A 24,099-nucleotide genomic window follows, 5' to 3' on the forward strand; every position below is an offset into this window, starting at 1 on the left:
GTCTTTATTTTCTGCTAGTGGGTTAAAGACATTTTGTTTGTTTGCCATTCCTTCACTAACTCTTATCCTCCCATGAGTTTATGTTTTCCTATGTTTTCTTTAATTGTATTATATACAATAGGCCCAATTCGGCCTGCTGCAGAGCGTGGGAGCATCCACGCCACCCATGAGCGCGCCCTGGGAGGTGCATTCCCTCATCTCTTCCTCCCACTGTCCAGGTAAGCGGTGGTAGGGGGCAGAGGATGGGAGCAAGGGGGACTGGTGGTAACCCTAGTTCATTCATTCCCTCTTGGCTTCAAGGCTACACTTTCAACAACAATGTGAATTAAAGCACTTGTTAAATAGAGTCACAGTAGAAATGTGGTCTCTTTCTTCTTGTTCCCGTAAACATGATCTGTTCTTCCTGCTTTCATTTGGTGTCTGATTTCATGATATTGTTCATTGGATTTATGAATACCTATTTCTACCAGAAGATATTGGCAGCTGCCCTTGTTGGTTAAAACTGATAAAGGAGCATACATTTTTAACCCTGTATGTGAGAGTATGCACTGATGAGACAAGCTGATTTCTCATAAGATCCTCAAGCTGTTTTTAGTCAAGAGTCAAAGCGTTCCTATAAACGTTCAGTAATGCATTTTTGTGAGAACAGGAAATGAGTTAATTCTCTTGAACACTGTGGTTCTGTGTTTCCGCCCACGTGCAACCTACTGCAGAAGGCTGAGATGTTAGAACTGCTAACTCTGTTCTAGTCTCTAAAGCAGGCAAGAAAAACATGGGCAGCTCTTTGGGGCAAACATAAGTATACAGTAATTAGGGTTGCCAACTACAGGTTGTGAAATTCCTGGAGATTTGGGGTTAAAGACTGGGGTTTAGGGAAAGGGATAGAGGTATAATGAGGTAGTGAGGTATAATGTTGTAGGTACCACTCTTCAAAGCAGCCTTTTTCTCTGGGGGAACTGATCTTTGTAGCCTGGGGATCAATTGAAATTCTGGGAGATTTCCAGGTCCCACCTGGAAATTGGCAACCCAGACAGTTATAGTGAAAACTATACATAGGTTTAATGTCAGCCAGTCATGAAGCTGTTGAAAGCAAATCCTCAGGCTTTCTTAGTAAAGAAAAATGGGAGGACGTATGTATATATTTATGTTTGTCAGAAACAAGTTCCACGGACTCCAATAGGATTTACTCTCATGCAGATATGCACAGGATTGTAGCTTTAATCTTAACTGTACCAGGCAGAACAAAATCTGTGGCAAACCATTAGTTTGCTCTCCACAGTACCTTTTAAATAAGGATTGGCCTGGAAGAAAATTGAGTGTGACGCTATGTCTCTTCTCAGTGGTAAAGTACCTGCTTTGCATGCAGGAAGGGCTGGTTCAATGCCTGGCATCTCCAGTTTGTTTACATACTTAATTTATAGGTCTACTTTCTTATTGACATTAGCATTGCCAACCTCCAGGTAGAACCTGGAGATCTCGCAGAATTACAAGAGATCTCCAGATGACAGAGATCGGTTCCCATGGAGAAAATGGCTGCTTTGGAGGGTGAACTTTATGGCATGATACCCCTCTGAATTTCCTCCCCTCCTGTGGTTCCCCACCCCAAATATCCAAGAATTTCTCAACCCAGAGCTGGCTACTCTGACTCAAAGCATATTACAAAAATAGAAGTCATTACATTAAAAATTGTCTTATGTATACAATAAACAATGCAAGAATAAAAGAAAACTACCTAAAATGTTGGCAGACATTAAAATTACAATCATGCTCACTTTATAAAAATGCATTCTTGAAAAACTCTGTTTTATACCTTTTGTGCAATTATAACAGTTCTGGAGCCTTTCTGATTTCCTAAGAAAGGAAGCTTTCACCAGGGAGCTTTCAGGTAAGGAAGGTTATTGATCTTGCCCATTTGTAGGGTAATATCTGAAAGGCGGTAGAATGCCTTGATGGATTGAATGAATGAAGCATATTGAGAACAGCTGCTCTCTATATCTGTGGATCATAAAGAACTTTGTCAGTAAGGTACGGGAGGTCAGAAATTAGAAGAGGAGGCCCTTTTAAATGATGTAGAAACACTTGTAATTATCAGCATCACGGCAAGAGCTTTGCTTAATTAGTGAATGTCTGCATTTTTCTTGTTTAGATTTGCATTTTACACATTTCACCCTGTACTTCCTGCATTTCACAGCTCCTTGAGCTGCTGTCTTTTTTTCATGCCCCTATATAAAATGTCTGCATAGTGATGATCCTCTCATTGCATTTGAAGAAGCAGGCCCTAGTTCCCAAAAGTTTATACTAGAAAAAAAGGTCTTATTTTTGCTGCAACAGACTACCATGGCTACCCCTCTGGAATTATTGTTCCTCAGTACTGATCATTTGTATTCTTTCCGAGAAAATAGTTTTAAAGCTACTGCCTCTGTCATAAAGATGTTTTGAATGTAGTGCCTTACTGTTTTACAACATTGACATTGGATGCATATCATTTTTCTTCTTTCAGCCTAGGTGTGAAATCTGTTCCCTAAGCTGTAAAAATGTGAATACTTACGTAAAGATCAACACCTACAATTTCCCATAAGCTCCTGCGTATACAACAAGGTTCAGGGTGGGGGGCTGCAGCTGTATGGAAATATAGTCCAATGGAAAAACTGCCTCAAGGAGAACAAATTTGCATTTTGCCCCCTCAGATTTCATAACACATGTTGAATTCAAGGTATCAGACTTCCAACTCATCTGTTAACTTTTATTTATAGTCTAATATATCAAACATAGAATAAAATGTAAAACACAGGCATATGGAATCAGTGAGGTTTCTATACCCTGAGGAAAACACTAAACAAAGTCACCACAGCAAGGTCATCCTATGATACCTGTGTCAGAGTAATGGGTATATTAACAACAGGAGGCATCTTGACAAGATTCCTAGTTTTCTCCACAATACCAAATTGCTGGCCAAGAATCAGAGTGTGGGTGCAGGATCAGGGCTCTCTGAAAATGGTAGCAGGATCCCGCCCCCGCCCCCCCTCCAAGGAACCCCCAGCAGTGTCCGGGGTTCATTCTCAAGTCTGGCATTCAAGATCCTTCGTATTGGCAAATGCCTCCAAACTGGAAAATAAGGATGAAAGCAGAGCAATCTGATATAGCCAGCCCTCAGAACCATGAATTCCAGAAATCTACTAGGAATCTGTAGATTAACTAGGATATTGTAGCAAAAGCTGTTGTGGACAAGAACCCATTCTGTTGCATCTGATGAAGTGGGCTATGGTTCATGAACGGTAATTGCCACAATAGAACTGTGGCCAGATCGTGATCAGCACACATGACCTGGTGCACAGCTAAACTGTGTTTTTCTATAGGGATGGATAAGTGCTGCCATTAGAGAGAAAGAATACCTTACCACTCATGGGGGATCCACTTCTAGAATCACTGTGAATTGGAAAATCAGATCCTGACTGCCTCCTGGCATTAATGGATAAATGATTATTGATTATAATGATGGAACAGTGGGAGTAAAAACAGACTGAAGATTGTTTTACATGATCGGGCTGCAAACTGTGAATAAGTGAGATTTCAAGTCATGAATGGCAAGGGTCTACTGTACAGAGATACAGCCATTAAGTCATGCCCAATTCCTATTAAAATCAACAAGACTTCTAAGGTGATCCTAACTTTGCTTACTCATTGTCCTTCCTTGCCTTAAAGCTGTCCAGTTTCATCTGTCCTCTGATGCTGCATATTGTGCACACTATATGAGAAACACATGGGAATACATTCTGAATGAAACATCCTTGAAACTGGAAAACGGACATGTTCCTCCCTGCCTCCGAAACATGGGTATGGCAAATGGATCAGTTCAGAGGTAAAAGGAAGCAGATACAACATATTCTATCAGAAGATGGCAAAAGGTAAACTATATCAAAATTATGTGGAAGAGGAAATCAGACCCAGAGCTCATTGTCCATATTGTGGATTAACTATCAAGACAAGAATGGACCACTGCTGGTTTTTTTATTGATGTCACTGAGTTTCTCCTTAGGCTGATGGATATAAGCCGATCCATGGAACAGTTGATTTAATGGAAACCGTGCTGCAAAAGTGGAAATCTTGTAATTGGCCGTCAAGTTTTTGCCAGCACAGGAAACGGGACAGCATCCAACAGCATCTGTGTGTTTACAGCTTTTCCTTCATGCGCCGTGGTGGCTTCTGTTGAGGACGAGGCCTGGGCAGGGGCGGGGCTGGCTGTTGCTGCACTGCAGCATGAGGTGGTGGTTGTGGCTGCCTTTGCTGATGATGTGGCTCACTCGGTGCAGCATGAATTGGAGGCTGGGGAAGTTTCCGATATTTCAGTGCTTCTTTTGCAGCCTGCAGTTGTCTTTCTTCATCTGCAATAAAAACTCTATGCTATCAGTGACCAAGTGATAACAGGATTTAATATTGTGCAGCAATGCAATACCACAGTTGATGGTGAACTTACAAAAAGGAAGTAGCAGTTTCCAGTGCTTTTCAGCTTCATAGCACTTACATGGCACTCTGAACACTCCGAGAAGCTTCATTTCTCAGGATGTGGCTCAATAAGTAGAGTGTGTGCTTTGAAAGCAGCAGGTTCAGTCCCTGGCAGCTCCTGTTAAATGATCCTACCTCAGGTAGTAGGTGCTGGAATAGACCACTCCCTGCCTAAAACTTTGAAAGATGCTGTCTGTCAAATATCCAGCTGGATGAACCAATGGTTTCATCATATAAGGCAGCTGCAACTATGAATTGTAAATAAATGACTCTATTTGGGTAACTACCCAACCTGACTTGAAGTAGAGGAGGACCCATGAAGACAGGGGACAGCAAAGGAATGAACAAACAACACTGCCTATTTGATTGGAAAGAGATCTACAAATTACATGAGTGGTCGTCAAGCTTTCCAGACCTGGCACTTCTCCTTAACCCTCAGCATGGGACCCACTAAATTGCAAGCATAGGGCAGAAGGTCATGCGACAGTAGAGTCACTTAACATTGCAGAGAAGGAGGCTTATAACTTCACGGTGGGGGTGGGGGTGGGCTTACACTGCTGATGTGTGGGAAACTTTGGAGAACCAGCTGGTGGGAGTGGTGAGGCCAAGACACAGGAATACAGAGAAGCCAAAGGAGAGGTTTTGCACATCCACGGAATGTGGGAGAAGTAACTGGCAGGCCTGTGGTGAAAAGGAATCTTCTCCATTATTCAGCTCTTCCTCTCAGCAAGTGTGCAAAGAGAGGCAGGAGGTATGACAGCCTTGCTCTCAAACACATGCACACTAGTAGCAGATCCTTCTAAAAAAGCAGCAAAAAATAGCAGCTGTAAAGAGGCCCATCTGAGGAACCTGACCCGTGGCTGGCACTTCACTTCACTGATAATTTGTATTCTCCACAACCACCATGCATTTATATACAGAACATTCATTCATCAGCATCACAAACCAGACCTTCCTAGTCCATTCCTGGATATCTGGTAAGCTAGCTGATTTCCAGGACTGCATGATTAAACCCCTAGCTATTATCAGCATGTTTAACACTAAAACATGAACCCTGATTCCTAGCACTCTAGGCCTTCTACCAATTAATACAAGCCCCTGGTCCTTACCGAGAAGGACCCTACAGCCACAGAGACAACAAATACTTTGCTCCAAAACTTCCACACAATCAGACAGTCCCAACAAATCTGGGACAAGGTACCAACTGCAACCATTTATTAGATACTGGAACAACAACAACAGAATCAGTAATGTATAGCAACAAGGATACTGGGTAAAGATCTGAGCTATGATGGTTTAGCTAGAATTTGACTTGTTAGAATGATGGTAGTTGGCAAGAATGGGTAGGAAGGTGGCATGGTATAGCCCGATCTCCTCAGATCTTGGAAGCTAAGCAGGTTCTGCCCCAGTCAGTACTTGGATAAAAGATCACCAAGGAAGACTGGGGTTGCTTTGCAGAGGGGGCTGTCATAAGTTGGTTGCAATTTGATGGCACTCACATAAGTATAGTTGGCAAGGAGAGGTTGCATTCAGGTATATAATGTTGTTCCTTTTTACTTTTATATTAGACGGATTGTTTCCTATATTACAGTTAGAGAGAGTGTGTGTGTGTGTGTATACTGATCTCTGCTTTGTAAATATTTTGTATTTGTTTTGGAAATAAAAATGTGAAAAAGGGTATTCCGCCCCCCCAAAACTGTAGCGTATGGCCCCAGTAGGATCACTCTAGGGGAGATCATGGAGACCAAATAAATGTGGTATTAGGGTGGAGGTTTACTAGTAGCAGTAGAAGAACTGGCTCAGATGGGAAACTGTAGGAGGTTGGCAAGTTTAAGTAATACTGATAACCTGAAGCACCTGGACAAACACAGAAGAAGAGCTGCAAGAGCTTACTTACAAATAAGCCTATGCAATGAGGCGGCATATACCAAAGGAACACAAAGGACACAATTCTGACCGCTTTAACATATTTGATTGCGAAGAAGAGAATGACATCTAGGATTGAGATACCTAGATAACCATGTCTTACCTTCCAGTTCACGTCTTCTGGTTTTCTTCTTTCTGATGCAACATACAAGTAGGGCCACAAAGATGACAATAACAACAACACCTGCTCCAATGTACATGATAAGAAACATGTCTATTTCACCTGCAAAGACAAGGACAAGTCAGACGCAGAAGCAACAGCTTAATATTCAAGTATACGGACTGCAGATACTGTATGAACAATGGTCTTAAAGCTGACCATGTCTTCTAGCCAGTTACTACCATGCCAGAATTCAGAAACTCTGGAAACAGCCACATATTCAAACAAGTGGGAAACTGGCCACAAACTAAAGCAAATTCTTAAAAATCTCAAACATAAAAGAGTAGCCAATCCTGCATTTGAGGTCCTTGTGTTTTTAGCAAACATGCACCTTGATTCACAGGTGCATGTATCTCTCCGAACAGATTATCCCCTGATGAGCTCTCATAGCTGACCTGTGAGCAGGTTTCATTAACAGACTTGAGCACAAGGTGGTCTTTTGAATTATGAAAGCTGCTTCATTTTCACAAGGCATTGCTTGATGTCGTAGTCCTTGGCTGATGAAACTGCACAATTCACAAAACTGCATGGATGAAATTGCCTTAAAGATCTGTGCTTACATTTGAAAGTGCAGTCAATGTCCTCCATATGGACATTTCAGCATTTGAATGCTGCTCACTGCTATAATGTAACAATTTTTTCCAGTTGCTTTCCTCCACCCCCAGGTCAGCATCGGGCGGGGGGGGGGGAACCCTTCAACATAATTTGCTTTTTAAGCTTTTCTTTTCTTTTTCATTTTTGCTCTTTATTCAAGGAGCAGCTCCTGTCAGTAGGAAGAAAGGATCCAGAGAACATGTTGCTGCAGCACAGAAAAGAGCATGCCATGCCAAGGAGCTGGTCTGCCATCCCTTTTTCTTTGAGCAACAGATTACCAGCATTGTGGCTGCTCTCTTCCCCTCCCTGTTCTGACACTTTGTGCTACTTCTTGATTGCTTTTGGTCTGCCCTGTTTCCTGGTGTATTCTCTCACTAAGAGTGCTGAATTGTACTGTTTGCAGTGAAGAAAAGCAAATTAATCTTTGGAAGAGGTCAGCCAGTAGATCAATCCAAGACCTTCACAACAGCATATGTCCCCTCTATGTTGATTAATACCTGCTTTTCAAGAAGGCAGTGGTCATACCACTATTATTAGAACTTACCCTAAGTGCTCAAACCTACTCTCTGGCAATATTCTTAATGGATATTTCCTGCTGTGGTGTTATTGGAAGAACAGGGCAAATAGTAAAATAGTCTTTTAGAAAGTTGGTTTTATTTACACCATGGATGATTGAATGTGTCAGGGAGTCTAAAATAAAAAAAAATGTCTGGTTCAGAGGAAGATGAGATAGAAGTAGTTTAATAAAACAGAAATGCAAAACAGGCATGAAAACATGTCCTGTACAGGAGAAACTGCAGGTGCATGCTCACATGTTAAGCCACACATTCACCACTGGTGACCTGCTCAGTGCATCTGCCCACTTATGGTGAAGATGGATGGCTGTGGGAAGGGTTCAGGAGCATTTTGTATAATAAGGGTTTGGGAATCCCTACAGAGCAGGTTACATTGCTGGAATGAGCCCTATGTGGGGCTGCCTTTGAAAACTGTCCAGAAACTTTAGTGGGTCAAGAAGAGGCAGCGGCCAGGCAATTGATGGGGGCTAGATACAGGGATTTATTGTCACAATTGAAGGATGATGCAAGCAACACCTCTTTGCAGCTGGGGAAGGAGGGAGGGAGCGGGCAGTAGATGAGAACAAATCATTCTGTATGCTTTCCTCTTGCCTGTTCTGCCGCTATCCCATGTGGACTTCATCTTACAACAGGCTCCCCTCGGCTTCAGCTCAGCCAGCTCAAGCTGACCTTACTCACCCCTATGCTCGAAGACTTGCACTGGTTGCTCGTTAGTTTCTGGGCACAATTCAGAATGCTGGTTCTTACTTTTAATGTCCGAAATGGTTGGATCTGGGGTGCCTGAAGGACCACCTCTTCCTGTACTGTCCAGCCTACCAGTTCAGATCCTCTTCCGAAACCCAGCCCTCAGTGCTACCTCCTGCAGAGGTAAGTTAGCTGGTGACCAGATATGGGGTTTCTTCTGCTGGTGGCACCTTTCTCCTTTCAAGCTCACTTCATTTTACAGTCTTTGAACAAAAGGGTTTCATTTGTTTTTTTCGTTTCAGGTGGGTAGTTCTGTTGGTCTGTACTGGAAGAGGGAAATTTGGGTCCAGTTGCACCTTAGAGACTAACTAGATTTCAGAGTGTGAACTTTCGAGACTCAAAACTTCCTTGGAAGGGAGCTTTGACTCTTGAAAGCTTACACCCTGTCAGTTTTGTTGGTCTCTAAGGTGCTACTGGACCCAAATCTTTTTTTTTTAGCTCTTTTTATTCTCTGCTTCTAGCCAGAGGGCTGCTTATAGATATCACTTTAGGCTGGCTGTTGTAAGTTTCACGGCCCTGATTTGTTGTAATCTTATTAGATTTGTGGTGGTTTATTGCATTGTTTTCACTTAGTGAGCCACCTCTGGAGTAAGATTGTCAGCCTCTTAAGAGAGACCCAGAATTACAACTGATCTCCAGACTTCAGAGATCTATTTCCCTGGAAGGAATGGCACCTTCAAAGGGTGTACTCTATGAAATCACCTCTTCACTAAGCCCTCCTCAAACTCCACACTCCCTAGGCTCCTCCTCCCCCCTGCCCCACCCCGCAAAAATCTCCATGAATTTCCCAAGTTGAAGTTGGCTGCCCTAAGAGGCAGCATACAAATATTCTTAACAAACAAACAAAAATAGGACATGCATGGATTGTGACTGTTTTTTAAAACACTGGATGGAGAAAAGAGGATTAGTTGTTCCAGCTTCCAGGCAAGGCCCAGAAAGTGAGGCAGAAGTGGAGAAGGATGGTGATAGGTAGGCAGGACATTGCGTTTCTACTGCTGAACTGTCCCAGAAACCGCTATGATTGTGATGGGAATTGAGAGCTCACAACTTGTTTTTATGGCAAGTATGGGGAACTGAGTGGTCGAGGCACACTGACCAATACTGATCTCTGTTTATGCTCCTGTGACTCAAGTGATCCCTTGGTTCCAAACTACTTTTCCTCTGTGTTGCACAATGCACAGGCTTCTACAAATGGCTGAGATCATAAGCTGCTTAAATGAGAACTGTAGGATTTAAACCAGAGTTTCACCAATTTCACATTGACTTTAGCAAACTTACAACAAGCTTTGTTTCACAGACGATATACCTTTCTTTTTACAATTAAGAGATACTACAGCGTACTATCTCTGTACCTGAGCAGCTGAGTTGTATCTCAGCTTTTTGCAGGTTGGTGCTAATGGAAGCCTCGCAACGGCTTTTCCCAAGAGAGTTTTTTAGTGGATGTGTTACTTTCCAGGCATTATTAACATATTTGGGTTTTGGAATGTTCTTCTGCTCTTCCTTTTCTTGAAACAATTTAAAGGTGGGCATTGGCTTCTTATTGTATTTCACCTCACAAGTCAGCATTTTCTTGAGACATTCATACGTGAGCTGCAGTTGAGGTAACTGTTCTGAAAGAGAAAAAGCAGGAATGACCTGTGAGAGTCGTGCTGGTTAAAACAGATTTGAGAGGATTACCAAAACTGCACAAAAGAACTTCATCTGATCATGTCTTACAATGAGATTCAGCTCACCAAAATGCAAGCTAATTTATATACATGAAATAAAATAAAAAGTGGATATACAGGAAAGGAGCCAGGAAACAGCAATGCAGAGAGACAGGTGGGCAAAAATGGCATATAACATTAACAGTTTTTTTTTAAAAAGCTCAATAAATTCCATATAAGCCTATTTCAGAAAAATGTATTTACCCACAACAGAAGCACTTTCTGGAAGGAAGATATTATGTAATAATTGGGTACACAGTGCCTATGTACTGAACAATCAAAATTATCTGGATGATTATTTAATTTATATTAAGGAATGTTCAACAGCCAAGAAGAAGATCTCCAGTTCCAAAACCCTCCACCTGAAAAAGTCAAATCTCATCTACCAGCATTGAGATCATATCTTATTAGTTAAGCTAGGGGATAATTTGGAAGAACAGTCCAAATCGTCTGAACAAAAGGGGTTATTACCAGGGCTTTTTTTCTGGAAAAAGAGGTGGTGGAACTCAGTAGGTTGCCCTAGGAGAAAATGGTCACATGGCTGGTGGCCCCGCCCCCTGATCTCCAGGCAGAGGGGAGTTTAGATTGCCCTCCACACCATGGCACGGAGGGCAATCTAAACTCCCCTCTGTCTGGAGATCACGGGGCGGGGCCACTAGCCATGTGACCATTTTCAAGAGGTTCTGGAACTCCGTTCCACCTGAAAAAAAGCCCTGGTTATTACTGAAAAACCCAGTGTGGTTATCTGTCATGGTTTAGTCGAAGAGATCTAAGCCACTGATGCTTAATGAAAGCTACATGGACTCCCTGGTGGGCAATCTGAATGCAAATGAGCAAATAGGAGTCGGTTTGGGATTTTAGGCAACCTTTTCTTCCCACTTGCAATGGCTTCTGATAACCAGCAAAAGAGGGTTGCATTATACTACTAACCCCGCTCCAAGGATTAAATCTCGGATCCTGGATTTTGTTCCCAGGCCCTTTTAAAAAAAAAGAAATCACATGTAATTAATGGATCGAATGATGGCTATCAGGCTAAAGGATTTCAGAGAATATATGCCTGAGATCTGTGTATCTCATTTTTATGTATCATAAAAGAGATAAATAAGCAAAGTCTTATCTGGGGTACTCCTTTTATGTCCTAAGTTGTACTTGAGGCTTGGAGAGGGTATATAATGACAATGTTGCATACTTGGTGGAGAGAGGTGGATTAAAGGTGAAGGACCACGGATAATAGTCCAGAGGCAGAGGTATTAGTCCAGGTATCTGCCTCTCTGTGACAAATTTGAGGATATCTTTCTGAGATGGGAAATGAAAAAGAGGAAAAATGCCAGAGGGATAGCCAGTGTTGCCTCAAGATATTTTGCTGTCTAAGGCAGAGGACAAAATGACATCCTCCGCCCTGTTATGTACAGGATATCCTTATAGCCATGTGTGTGGAGAGAAGGACAGTATCACAACTCTATTGATCTGACCCTTACAGCAACCCTGCCTTCTAGGCCATTCTCTTAGATCACAGTTTTTTTTACTTTGTGGCAGGGGAGAACAGACTGAGTCTAATGACAAAAATAGTAAAGGTCAGCTCCTTGTTTGAATATTCAGCATTTTTGTTTCTCCAGGATTCCCCTCAGGGCACTGAGATAGCAGATAGCATTGCCAACCTCCAGGTGGTGGCTGGAGATCTCCTAGAATTATTACTGATCTTCAGGCCACAGAGATCAGTTCCCCTGCGGGAAATGGCTGTTTTGGAATTTCCCAACCCAGAACTGACAACCCTAAGGATGACTAAAAAGCTTGCCACACACAATAGTAGGCTGGAATGTCATGCTGTGTATGTGTTGGGCCCCAGAATGCATGCAGAGTAACTTTAGTTTAACCTTAAATAAGCAAAGGCAATACCATACTTCTGAGGTCGGAGAACAGATGACTTTATACAAGTTTCAGAACTTCTCTTTTTAGTGAATAAACCCTCTCGGCACCTTTAGCATGACAATGTGTGGCGAATTAGTTGATGTGGGGAAACGTTTAGCCTTGACAAAAGAAGCCTAAGGCCAAACACACTCTATCTTCAGTCCATACAAAACCAAACAGGATTTAGGGGCAGGAGTTTCTAACCTGATTCAGCCAGCAAACTCAGATTACTCATTATGTCTCAACCTATCCTACTTCACATGATTCTGTGAAGATAAAACAAGATAATTTCAAGCCTGTTTCCCTGAACTATGTGAGGTGTAGATAGATGCCCTGCATACGCCCCCCCCCCCCTTTAAAATGCTATAGCCGTTAGGAGAGTGCATAATAGAAAAAACAAGCCGAAATACACACAGAAATTGCTGGTTCGGCTCATTAAAGCTCATTAAATTGTAATGAGTCCCTCCCACCAAAAATATAAACTGGGCTCACCTCACAGGGCAGAAGTTTGTTTTCCACAGTGCCAATCAGATCCCAAGGAGAGAGAGACTGTACATTACTAATTAGCTCTGTTGATGGGAAGGGGGAATGAACACAGTGTACTTGAGTGATTCTTCCCCCCACCCCACCCTGTTGCTACCCAAGAAATGGCATTGTCTCACACCCTGCCAATTGGAGACTCCTCTTATCAGCTTTGGAAATGTTTGGAAGGGAGACTTCAATTATAGGCTGCAATTTCAAAGACAGTTCCCTGGGAGTAAGTACTATTGACTAACATAGGACTTACATCTGAGGTAGACCTGTTTAGAATTGTTTCCATAGTCTTTCAGGATTCTCTCTTTTTGAGTCAAATGGCAAATGCGTACCTACTGTCCCCTTTCAAAAACAATCCTGCCTGACTCCACAGCAAAACGAAAACTTATGAGGAAAACATAGGTCTGTTTTGGTAGAGGCAGGGGAATTCAGCCAATCATTCTGCCTGACTGCAGTTGGGCAATGGAGAAGATTGGCAGAAAGAATTCCCCATTTTACAGTGAGACACTGAGCATCAAAAGGAAAAATTTGGATCTCCCCTCGTGAGAACAAAACTACAAAGAACAAGGAAACACCAACAACAGGCAACAGCAGAATTCAGAGGTAATTAGTGACTATAGAAAAAGAAAAAAGTGAACATGGAGGATTGTTTTTAATGTTGCTGAACTGCACTGATTGGAGCATTCTCCTACTTGGGAATGTCCCTCTGTCACTGCTCCACCCGTCAACACTTGCCTTCTGCAGCTGCCCCAGAACCTTGCTTCCTCATCCCCTCACAAAAGAACAGTGTTTGTTTGTGTATGTGTGGCCAGTGCACATGCAATAGGCCAAAACTTATGGAAACAAAAAAAAACCCCACAAATGAATCAGTTCCAAGCTGGCATCGGCTGCCTTGGAACAAACTAGCAATGTAATGGAATTATTCCAGAACCCCTAAAACTGAAACGGAAATTTTCTTGGTGCATGCCACAAACCACTATAGCTTTTTAAACCACTCTAAAATGGGCCACAGTACAATTTATTTCTGAAATAATCAAACATAAAATCAGCCTGTCAGCAGTACCTACTTACAAAAAACACATTATTCAAAGAAGCAGACACTAATGGCTAGAGTTACCAACCTCAAGGTGGTATCTGAGGTTTAACTGAAATTGCAGCTTATCTCCACACTCCAGATATCTGTTTCCCTAGAGAAACTGGCAGCTTTGGAGCACAGACCTTGTGGGATAGGCAGGGCTGGAACTAGGGTTGCTGGCACCCAGGGCAACCCTAGTCTGACCACCTCTGTGATGTCATCATGCAGGGTGGAGTGTGCCACCCATGCGGTGCGCCGGCGGAGGCAGCGTGCGGGGCTGGGAAGCTGCCCGCACCATTTGCCTCCCTGCAGGACAGGAGGTGGCCGGCCGCCCCCTGTCCTGCGGGGCAGGCAAATGGCACGGGCGGCCTTGCAGCCCCCTGCACTGCCTTTTGCCTGCCTTGCAGGACAGGGGGCGTGCAGCAAGCTGGCTGCCCCCTGTCCTGCGAGGCAGGCAAAAGGTAGCATGGCGGGCTGGGGCGGGCTGCCCACGCTGCCACCCACGCGCTCCCGGCAGCTGGCAGCTGCTCCCGGCACCCCCTCCCTGGTGGCGCCGGGGGCAAACTACCCCCCTTGCCCCCCTCGATCAGGCCCTGGGGATAGGATCATATCTCTGCTGAATTTCCTCTCATCTTCATACACTGCCATCCCCAAGCACAGCTCCCAAATCTCCAGGAATTTCTAACTCTAATGGGTAACGTATTAGTAGAACTAATTGAAAGTTACAAAATAGTGAAAATGCTTTTGAATTTGACAAAAATGTTTAAGAGACTGGATATTAAATAAAGCATCAGGGATAGAAAATAAGATCAAAATATTGTTGCAAACTAGGATTCTGGTTTCTGTGGATCAGTCTGTCCTACAGGCTTAGCCTAAAGCAGCATGCCTGGGGAAAATGAGAGACCATGAGAAAAGGAACGATACACAAATCTTGCTAGAAAATGACTTTGTCCAAGAATCCATCCAGGCTTTGTTCAAGCATCAGGACTCAGAAAAGTTGGACTCAGAATCTGCAGAAGTTTTAGTTGGAGAACTCAGTCTTTGCTGGATTGAACTGCAACCATGACAGGATTGCTTGTTATAGACCTCTTCGCCATGTGTGAATCCATGGCAGTGGTGGTAGGGAGTTTAGAAGTTAAAGCTGGAAGTGGGCAGGCCAGAAGCAGACCAGCCACCGCCTAGAGTTTGCCTTGAGCAAAAATTATTTGCAGACTTGTTTACACCACGTGTACTCCAGGAAAGCAGGATTAGGTCCCTACAGCTGACGTTCCCCAGAGTTAAGCCTTTCAGGTGGGATTCATCCAGAAGCCTACGACTTACACAGGGACGTAGGCATGAGTTGGCCTCATTTTGGAATACTGCCCAAGCACCTATTAGGGTCTGAAAAAGGTCACTTGCTACCCATCCATATCTTCAGGCATCTCAGAGGGTCTGCCTGAGGAGAAAACATAGCAGCCCCAGTTAGCACCCCCAGCCCCAGTGAGTGGCTTGCAGGGAGCCTGCTCCATCCTCCCCCCTCCGTATAGAATGTAATTTTTAGAATGTAATTCTAAAATTTTAATTTTAGAATGTAACCTAATTTTTTAAAATATGTAATTCTCATGTACATGTAAGCATGAATGCAAAACGAAGTTTCCCAACTTACTGAGATGTTGGTTTGTGGCTGAGGGGCAGCCACCCACCAGGCTCAGGGGCCAAAAAACACACTCTTGCATGCTTCATCTGCTGTGACAGCTGGGGAGGGAGTCCCCAGGCTGCTTCCCTGCTGGGTGCCTGGTCCCTAACTCCTGTTGGCTTGGCAACATGGGGAGGCATGGCAGCAGCAAGAGGAGGGCAGAGCACACAGCCCCCTTGGGCCCTCGTTCCATTGTGCCCTGGCATGAGGCAGCAGATGGCTGCTCCTGCTTCTCACCTTCCCTCCCTTCCTGAGGCACTGCAGTGTGGAGTCCTGCTAGGTTTGCTCATATCTGTCACAACTTGGGCAGTTTGGGGAGTATTGGGCTGGATCCAGCTGGGGAAGACTGTACCAGCTTGCCATCTCATCCTATTTTAGAGGTCCCTTTAAGGGATCTTGGGGGAAGCCATGGGAGGACATGGCCAGTTTGGGGGCTATCATCTGGCTTCACTCCCTGATGGAGTCAAACCATGGTGCAGCCACACCTAGGTGGGAATCACACTGCCATCCCCACAGTTGGCTTAGGCTTCCCAGTTGCCCACTGGTTGTGAGCCATCTCCCTGGGGCTTGCCCAATTGCCCACTGATCATTAGCGATTGGTGGGAGCTGGCAACCCTCCCCCCCCCAGCAATCGCCTGCCACCAACAGGCAACACAAGAAAGCATTCACCAAGCATGATCCCAGCAGGACACAATGACATCACTTCTCGAAGTAATGTCATTGTGCCAGCTGCAGGTGTGCTCCCTTGCTTCGCTGGGGCCAATTTTGTCACAAATGGGCTAAATTGGCTCAATGTCGGAGCACACCCATAGCTAGCATGATGACATCACTTCCCGAGAAGTGACTTCATCATGTCTCACCATGAGGGCACACGTGCTTCACACATGTGCAAGAAGATGACTCCCAGTAAGTCCTGGGTCTGCCCCACCCTGCTGGAAAGGTATAGGGACCTGGGAACTCTAAACTGGCTCCAGGCAGGTGGGCTGGCAGGGGTGCCATTGAATGGCAGGTGAGTTGTTAGATGCTTGGATTCGTGCCCTAAGCTTTACCAATGTTGTGGTGGCTGTAACCAATAAATTTGTGGCCTGTTTTCCTCCAGCCCCACATTTATCCAGGTACTAGTCCCTGGTTTCAATTGTAAAGTTAACAAACATTGGCTTTTTCCTACAAACAGATGTACGCACATACATGCAGGATGTACGTCCATTCACTGATGTTGACGAGGCTATAATTTTATTGAAATACTGAGCTTGCTTAGTTTATTTACGAGATACACTGACACCATCCCAAACAATAACCAGTCTCTTTTAAATTTAATATCACCTCCAACTTTGGCTTCCACTGTGGCATCGTCTCAGCTTCCTTTTGGTGAAACCAATGGCTGACTAGATGTTAAAATTATAGCAATATCAAACAGCATACAGTCAAATAAATAATCATGTACTAACAGTAATTATTGTTTTAAAAATTCTATGCTAACCCATGGAAGCAACATAGAGCTATGAGAGAGGATGTAGGGAAACTAACCTAGAGGCAAAGAAGGAAAGGCAACTAAAAATGCCCTCCAACTGGCATGGAGATACTGGGCCAAGCATAGCGTTGGACTCACCCACAATATGCAAAGTAATTGTGTTTTCTGATTTTAAAATCCCGTCTTCATCGAATATCTGCACTGTGTAATTTGCAGCATCACCCTCCACCAATCTTTCAATTTTCAAGGTTCCATTAGGAAATAAGTAGTTCCTCTCAGCCCGAGTCTTGTTTGAACCACCATGAGATTTGAAACGTACAAGGGGTTTTGCGCCCCTCTTCCAGTATACATTACGTGGTATGCCTTGTGGGACAGAAGCGCACAGATGAACTGAATGATTAAGAACACCATAAACCACATTATCACAAGCCACAGCACCTGCAAAATAGAACAATTACATAGATTTATTCAGACTATATTCTAAAGATTTAAAGAGGTATAGCCGCTACCTGCTGCCCCAATGGTTAAAATTTCTCATTTTCACCGTGTATCTCATGCCATTGAGGAATGATAAGGAGACTTTTCATTTCAAACTTCCAAAGAAACGAACACCCAGTTTTAATACAGTAGCTGTAATCTGGAGGAGTCAGTAAGGAATTCTGACATAGCAAATCTCGCGTGGTGGTTACAGTGGCAAACTAGGATCTGTTCAAATCCCCACTCTGCCATAGAAGCTTGATGGGTGACCTTGGGCCAGTCACATACTTTCAGCCTAACCTACCTCACAGGGCTATTTTGAGGAGAATGATGTACACTGCTTTGGATCCCCATTGAGGAGAAAAGTGGGGTATAAATGAAGAACATAAATAGTAAACAAAATAAGTCTTAGATCCCTCAAAACACAGGAAACTTTTGCCCCAGACTGTATCTGTAGCTGCTACATTGAAATTAAAGGGGAGGAGGTAAATGCCATTTTACAATAACATTAATAATGGCAGAGCTGCTTCATGTTGATACATTGACTATGGATGTGTCTGATACTTAAACTGCTCCATGTCTGTTATATTTCAGTACCTGCATTCCTCTGCCATTTTCCTATGATAACTTCACTAGTAATATTTACTTGTAATTCAAATACTTTTCTTTTACATAAACAATAAACTTGTACAACAGCTTCAATTCTGAAATAATTTACTTCAAAGTAATCCTTTCAACAAATGATATTACTCTATTATGGCTGATTCCGCACATGTTGGATAATGCACTCCCAATCCTCTTTATAGATCATTTGGAATGGATTTTTTTGTGTGCGGAACAAAAAATCCACCTCAAACAATTGATAAAGTGCATTTAAAGTGCATTATCCAACATGTGCAGAATCAGCCTATGATGTCATATATACGCAGGTGATAGACAAGTGCTTTATAGGTAAAAAATGAAGTACTGAAATGTCAATAAGTATGTCAATTTATTTTTAATTAAAGTTATGGATATAAATTAAGACTATCACCCAATGAAAGATAATAATTGGTCCTCTGCCATTTTAATGGGTTAGTTATTTACAAATATACCTAAAGGAAATTTATATAGATCTCATTACAGTGTTGGAAAGTGCCGTCAAATCACAGGGTTTTCAAGACATTCAGAAGTGGGTTGCCAATGCCATGACCTGCCTCTGTGTTGCAACCCTGGACTTCCTGGGTGGTCTCTCATCCAAATACTAAAATGGGGCCAGCCCTACTTAGCTCCTGAGATCTGATGAAATCAGGTTAGCCTAGGCCATCCAGGACAGGTAAAATCTCAATATAGGTGCTCTTTTTAAAAAAGATGCTGAAGGAAGCATTAAGTAACTTAATTTAATAAAAGTGATATACTCTGGTTGAAGGAATAACTACTTTGCAGGATTTGTTACACTAAAGCATCAGAAGTAAAAAACCAATGAGTATGCCATTAAACACTCAGTAAAAGACTAAAATCTGCAGTCCCTGTTTAAATTTGCCTGTGCCAAGTTAATCAACTACAACTTTAGTTTTTTAATTTACTAGTTAAACCGATGAAAGCTTGCAACCTGTGTGGTGAATACATGTGAACTGTGTGAATTCCTCTATATGAAGAACTTTAAGTTCATTGTAAAGAGTTGTTTTCCTGTATTTTGCCAAGGGAAAGGTGAGGCTGTGAATGATTAGTTTCCAGCATTGCCTTTCCAGTGACAGGCTTCACAGAGGACATTCTCCTCTTAAATCCAGCAAAATCTAGTGCACCCTGATGTCCCTTTACATAAACCATCTACCAGACAGTGGTTATTGGTTCTGGCTGTGGATTGCAACACAAGGATCTTGCAGTCCCATCATCTACCTTCTTTGTTTGAAGGGGAAGACTCACACTAGATAAGTTCTGAACTACAGATGAAAATGAAGTCCTTTCCCACAAAGCCCATACTGTGGATAATGTACATACATAAACTCATTCCACCTTGCACTTGGATGTTTTCTTTCATGGGTCCTATTAAATAAACAGGAGCTGTGCACTAACATTTCACTATGAATTGTGTCCGTATTCTCTTTAATGGCAAATCCAAAGCCGTGTTGGTGATACATGGATTCCTTCTGCTTACTATACTATATAATGTAACTTAGCAGACAAGTGACTATATCTGAATTAGACTCCTGGATGTCTGAAATTGTCAAGTTTTACTCACAGCGGATTGATAAAATGTCATCCCTACAGCAAACTACTATTGCAATCCTAAATTCACATTTTCAAATTCTAGTTGCGCTAAATTGCAGCCTACCTAGACAGAACTTCCAGCTTTCCTGGGAGCAAAGGATTTGCCATACTTTTAAAATGTTGGTTATCCATTCATGACGGCCAGTGAGAACAGTAAGTGGAGAAATGGTTGCACACTTACCGTTCAGGCCAAAGGAGACGGTCAGCAGGAATTTAATTAGCAAAAAGTTGCCCACATTCATTTTCAAGGTTTAATTTCTTGTGTTTCGGGAAAGAGAGATGCTGTGTTTTGAGGACGAAGATCTAGTTGGTCGTCAGTTGCCACAGCATACCCCGTTTGCTTCCTCCCTTTCTAGCATTCCTCCACGCACATACAATATAGCAGGGTCAGCTGGTTTTGTGGCTCTCATTTGCAACAGTATACAAGCTATGGAGAGACACTTTTGCAACTTTTTCCCTTTTTGTTTCAAGTTTGTTAAATTCCCCCCACCCCCACCTGCAATATAAATGTACAATGCTTTGCGAGGAAGCTGATATTGAAATCTCCCTAACTTCGAGAGAGTGACAACTGTGGGTTCACCTGCTCTGTTCTTTAAAACATGCCGCTCCAGGCTTTTGAGTGACTAGCAGCACTTAAAGCATCCTCTTGAAACTGCTGTTTTCTGCAATGCTCTGATACCACTGGAACCCTACAGATATTCCAGAGAAGGGAATATAAAGTTATGTTTCCAGCAATGAAGTATAAGGAATGGTGCAAAAGTAATGCTGAAATGACTCTGTCTACACTATCAGAAAAACCATGGCACAATAATGTAAAGCAGAAGCAACCATTGCAAAAGGTAGCAATAAAAAGGATGGCAGAACTTGCTTAAAACAGCAGCTAATACAGAATTCATAAGAAATCAGAACACCGAGTACAATGATCCACGATTTATTTCAAGGGAAAAGGAAAAAAAAGTCACTCAAAAGCCTGGGCGAAATAAAAGTCTTCACATTATGCACATTCGCGCGCACTCACACTGTCTCACACACAAATTACTCAAACATGGCACTCCACATTTTGACATTCCACAACACAGAAAATGTTACTTCTATAAGCCGACCTCCACACCTCAGATAAAATAGCTGCTCATGGGGAGGAATTTAAATTGTCAAAATTGCACCCTTGACTATACAAGGTAGGCACCCTAGTCCAAAAATGTGGACTCTGGATATCTGTCTGAATCTAAGGGCCAAAGTAGAGGTGATGTAGCCACATGTATTTATTCATGTTTGCCTTTTTCCCATCTAAAGCAGAGGGTGGGATCTATTTTTTTTACATGAAGATTGTCTCCTCACCACCTTTAGCATTCTATGATCTGCTGAACTGGGAAGAAAACATTTCTAACAATGGAGTTCCGAAAGGTAAAGCTGGAGATAGGAAATTCTTAAGTGTTTCTCACTATGAGAGGCTTTTTCTTCCAACTGAGGGGGCCCACACAGCCTCCTATAATTTGGGAGGGCTAGGTTTGCTTTGAAATACAAACTTTCCCCAATGTTGCTAGATGTTCTGGTGTCAGTGAATGGAAAGGCTTTGAATTCACTGAATCACTGAAGCAGGAGGTTTATAAAAATAACAAAAAAATGTGTTTATGTATAGGTTGTTTTTAAAGTACAGATCAGCAGCCCAGGTCTCCCAACATTCAAAGGAAAAACCTAGCTGAGGCACATAATTTGAGAGGGCCAGTTTGGTGTAGTGGAAGAGCAGCAGGACTCTAATCTGGAGAACCAGGTTTGCTTCCCCACTCCTCCACTTGAAGCTAGCTGGGTGACCTTGGGTCAGTCACAGCATCTCGGAGTTCTGTCAGCCCCACCCACCTTACAGGGTGATTGAAGATAATAACAACATCCTTTGTAACCGCTCTGAGTGGGCATTATGTTGTCCTGAAGGGCAGTATATAAATCAAATGTTGTTAATTTAAGACAGTTATGACTTCAGATTGTGATCCCTCCAGTCACCCTTCAGACTCATCTACATTCACTAACACATGTTCTTTTTCATGTAAAAATCCTCCCACACTCCAACCCTTGCTTTATATGTGAATGGGTCTAGATCTAAATAGATGTGTATAGCTACCCCATCAAGAAGCTTATGTTCCTATGGTCCTGTTTAATATACTTGCATCATTTTGATGCCACTTTTACTGGGATAGAAGAGCACTCAGACTGTCCAAGAACTGTAGCTCGTTGAGGTACTGAAAGTTCTTTGGTAAGAGATTCTTTGTCCTCTCACGATGTCGCGCAAAACTCTCGCGAGAACACACTATCTTCTGTGGGTTTTGTGCAATGTTTCGCAACATTACAGAAGCAGGTTAGTAGCGTGAAAACGGCCCTTGTTTCTGATGGTTGTTGTGGGTTTTCCGGGCTGTATTGCCGTGGTCTTGGCATTGTAGTTCCTGACGTTTCGCCAGCAGCTGTGGCTGGCATCTTCAGAGGTGTAGCACCAAAAGACAGAGATCTCTCAGTGTCACAGTGTGGAAAAGATGTAGGTTATTTGTATCTACTCAGGAGGGGTGGGGTTGAGCTGAGTCATCCTGTAAGAGTTTCCCAGGGTGTGGAATGCTAATGGCGGGAGGCTTCACTGTATCCTGAGGAGGTTCTTTTGCATATGGATTGGTACTTGATGTGCTAATCTTCTCTGCAGGACTATTGTCGGGTGTAGAGTGTTTTGTTAGCCTGGTGTTTTTCAGAACTGGCAACCATGCTCGGTTCATTCTTAAGGTTTCTTCTTTCCTGTTGAAGTTTTGCTTATGCTTGTGAATTTCAATGGCTTCCCTGTGCAGTCTGACAAAGTAGTTGGAAGTGTTGTCCAGTATTTTGGTGTCCTGGAATAAGATACTGTGCCCTGTTTGAGTTAGGCTATGTTCAGCCACTGCTGATTTTTCAGGTTGTCCAAGTCTGCAGTGTCTTTCATGTTCTTTTATTCTTGTCTGGATGCTACGCTTTGTGGTCCCGATGTAAACTTGTCCACAGCTGCAGGGTATACGGTATACTCCTGCAGAGGTTAGGGGGTCTCTACTGTCTTTTGCTGATCGTAGCATCTGTTGTATTTTTCGGGTGGGTCTGAATACTGCTTGAAGGTTATGCTTTTTCATAAGCTTTCCCATCTGATCAGTAATTCCTTTGATATATGGCAAAAACACTTTTCCTGTGGGAGACTGTTTTTCTTTGGTTGTTTGATTCATCCTGGGTTTGATTGCTCTTCGGATTTCATTTCTGGAGTAGCCATTTGCCTGAAGTGCGTGGTTTAGATGATTAATTTCCTCATTGAGAAAGTGCGGCTCACATATCCGTCTTGCACGATCCACTAAGGTTTTCATTATGCTTCTTTTCTGTCGGGGATGGTGATTGGAGTTTTTGTGTAGGTACCGATCAGTGTGAGTTGGTTTCGCAGGACGGCCACCAGCTAGAAACGGGTAAGGGGGGAGCCGTCCCTGTGAATCAAGAACGGCCCCTGTTGGGGTGGCCGGATGTTCCGGTAGGCCCCAACTGCCCGCACTGGGCACAAGAGCTGATCCCCGAACGCATTCAAGGAGATGGTGTGGCCCCTGCCCCGTTGGTCTGTCTTGGAGCGGCGAACCCTGAGGGAAACCCTGTGGGGGGGACCAGGAGACGTCACCGATCTCCAGGGCCCAGCCAGACTGATCCTGGCGGGAACCGGCCACCAGCTCGCTGACCCTGAAAGCCCCAAAGAAGGCCAGGGTAAAGGCCGCCCAGAAAAGCAGGGCCTCGAAGGTGGACCAACAGAGATCAGGGACCTGCCGCAAGATACCCCCAGAGGATGGGCAAAGTGATGGGCCGCCTCCGGTCAGGGGAGGAGGGGGCCAAGCGCGCCCAGCCTTCCACGGCCTGCCGGGCGATGAAGCAATCGCACGGATCCAGGAAGCCAGAGGCCTTGCTAAAGAATGATATAGCGGCCATGTCCCCTTTAATGGTCCTGGGGGCCCGCCTGAGACCCCGCAGGTGGTCCAAATAGCGGAGTACCAATTCCCGCGAGGCCGGCCAAGTTGCTTGCGCCCCCAACCCCTGTGCAAAGGCCGAGAATCTCGCCACCGCTGCCGTGTAGGCTCGGAGCGTAGACGGTGCTACTGAGCCTAATACCCCCTGCATTATGGAGTCACGCCAATCCGCCACAGCTCCTCCGGGAATGGGTCGGGGGTTTGAAGAGCCTCCGGTGCCAGCACGAAGAACCTCTCCATCTGGAAGCAAGACAACGCGTCTGCCAGGCCGTTATCTATACCTGCTACATGCCAGGCCGAGAAAGTGATGTTAAAAACCAGACAGCTTAACACAAACTGCCGGATGAGCCGCATAACCCGCTCAGAGCGAGAGGACTGCCAGTTGATTACCTCCACGGTCGCCTCGTTGTCGCACCAAAAAGTGACCCTTTTATCCTGCAAGAGCTCCCCCCAGATGGAGACCGCCACCAGGATAGGAAACATCTCCAGAAACGTGAGGTCCC

General features: G+C 43.8%; 1 protein-coding gene across 1 annotated transcript; it reads right to left on the reverse strand.

The window, feature by feature from the left end:
- Window positions 1–2,753: 2,753 nt before the first annotated feature.
- CD2 (CD2 molecule) lies at window positions 2,754–19,961 on the reverse strand. Its single transcript, XM_054974328.1, has 5 exons — window positions 19,780–19,961; window positions 17,010–17,309; window positions 9,855–10,112; window positions 6,533–6,652; window positions 2,754–4,382 (listed from the first exon to the last, which is right to left on the reverse strand). The coding sequence occupies exons 1-5, from the start codon at window positions 19,838–19,840 to the stop codon at window positions 4,171–4,173; spliced, it is 951 nt and encodes a 316-aa protein (XP_054830303.1). The 5' UTR covers window positions 19,841–19,961; the 3' UTR covers window positions 2,754–4,170.
- Window positions 19,962–24,099: the final 4,138 nt, after the last annotated feature.

The sequence above is a fragment of the Eublepharis macularius genome, chromosome 3 (genome assembly GCF_028583425.1).
Source record: "Eublepharis macularius isolate TG4126 chromosome 3, MPM_Emac_v1.0, whole genome shotgun sequence".
NCBI lineage: Eukaryota > Metazoa > Chordata > Lepidosauria > Squamata > Eublepharidae > Eublepharis > Eublepharis macularius.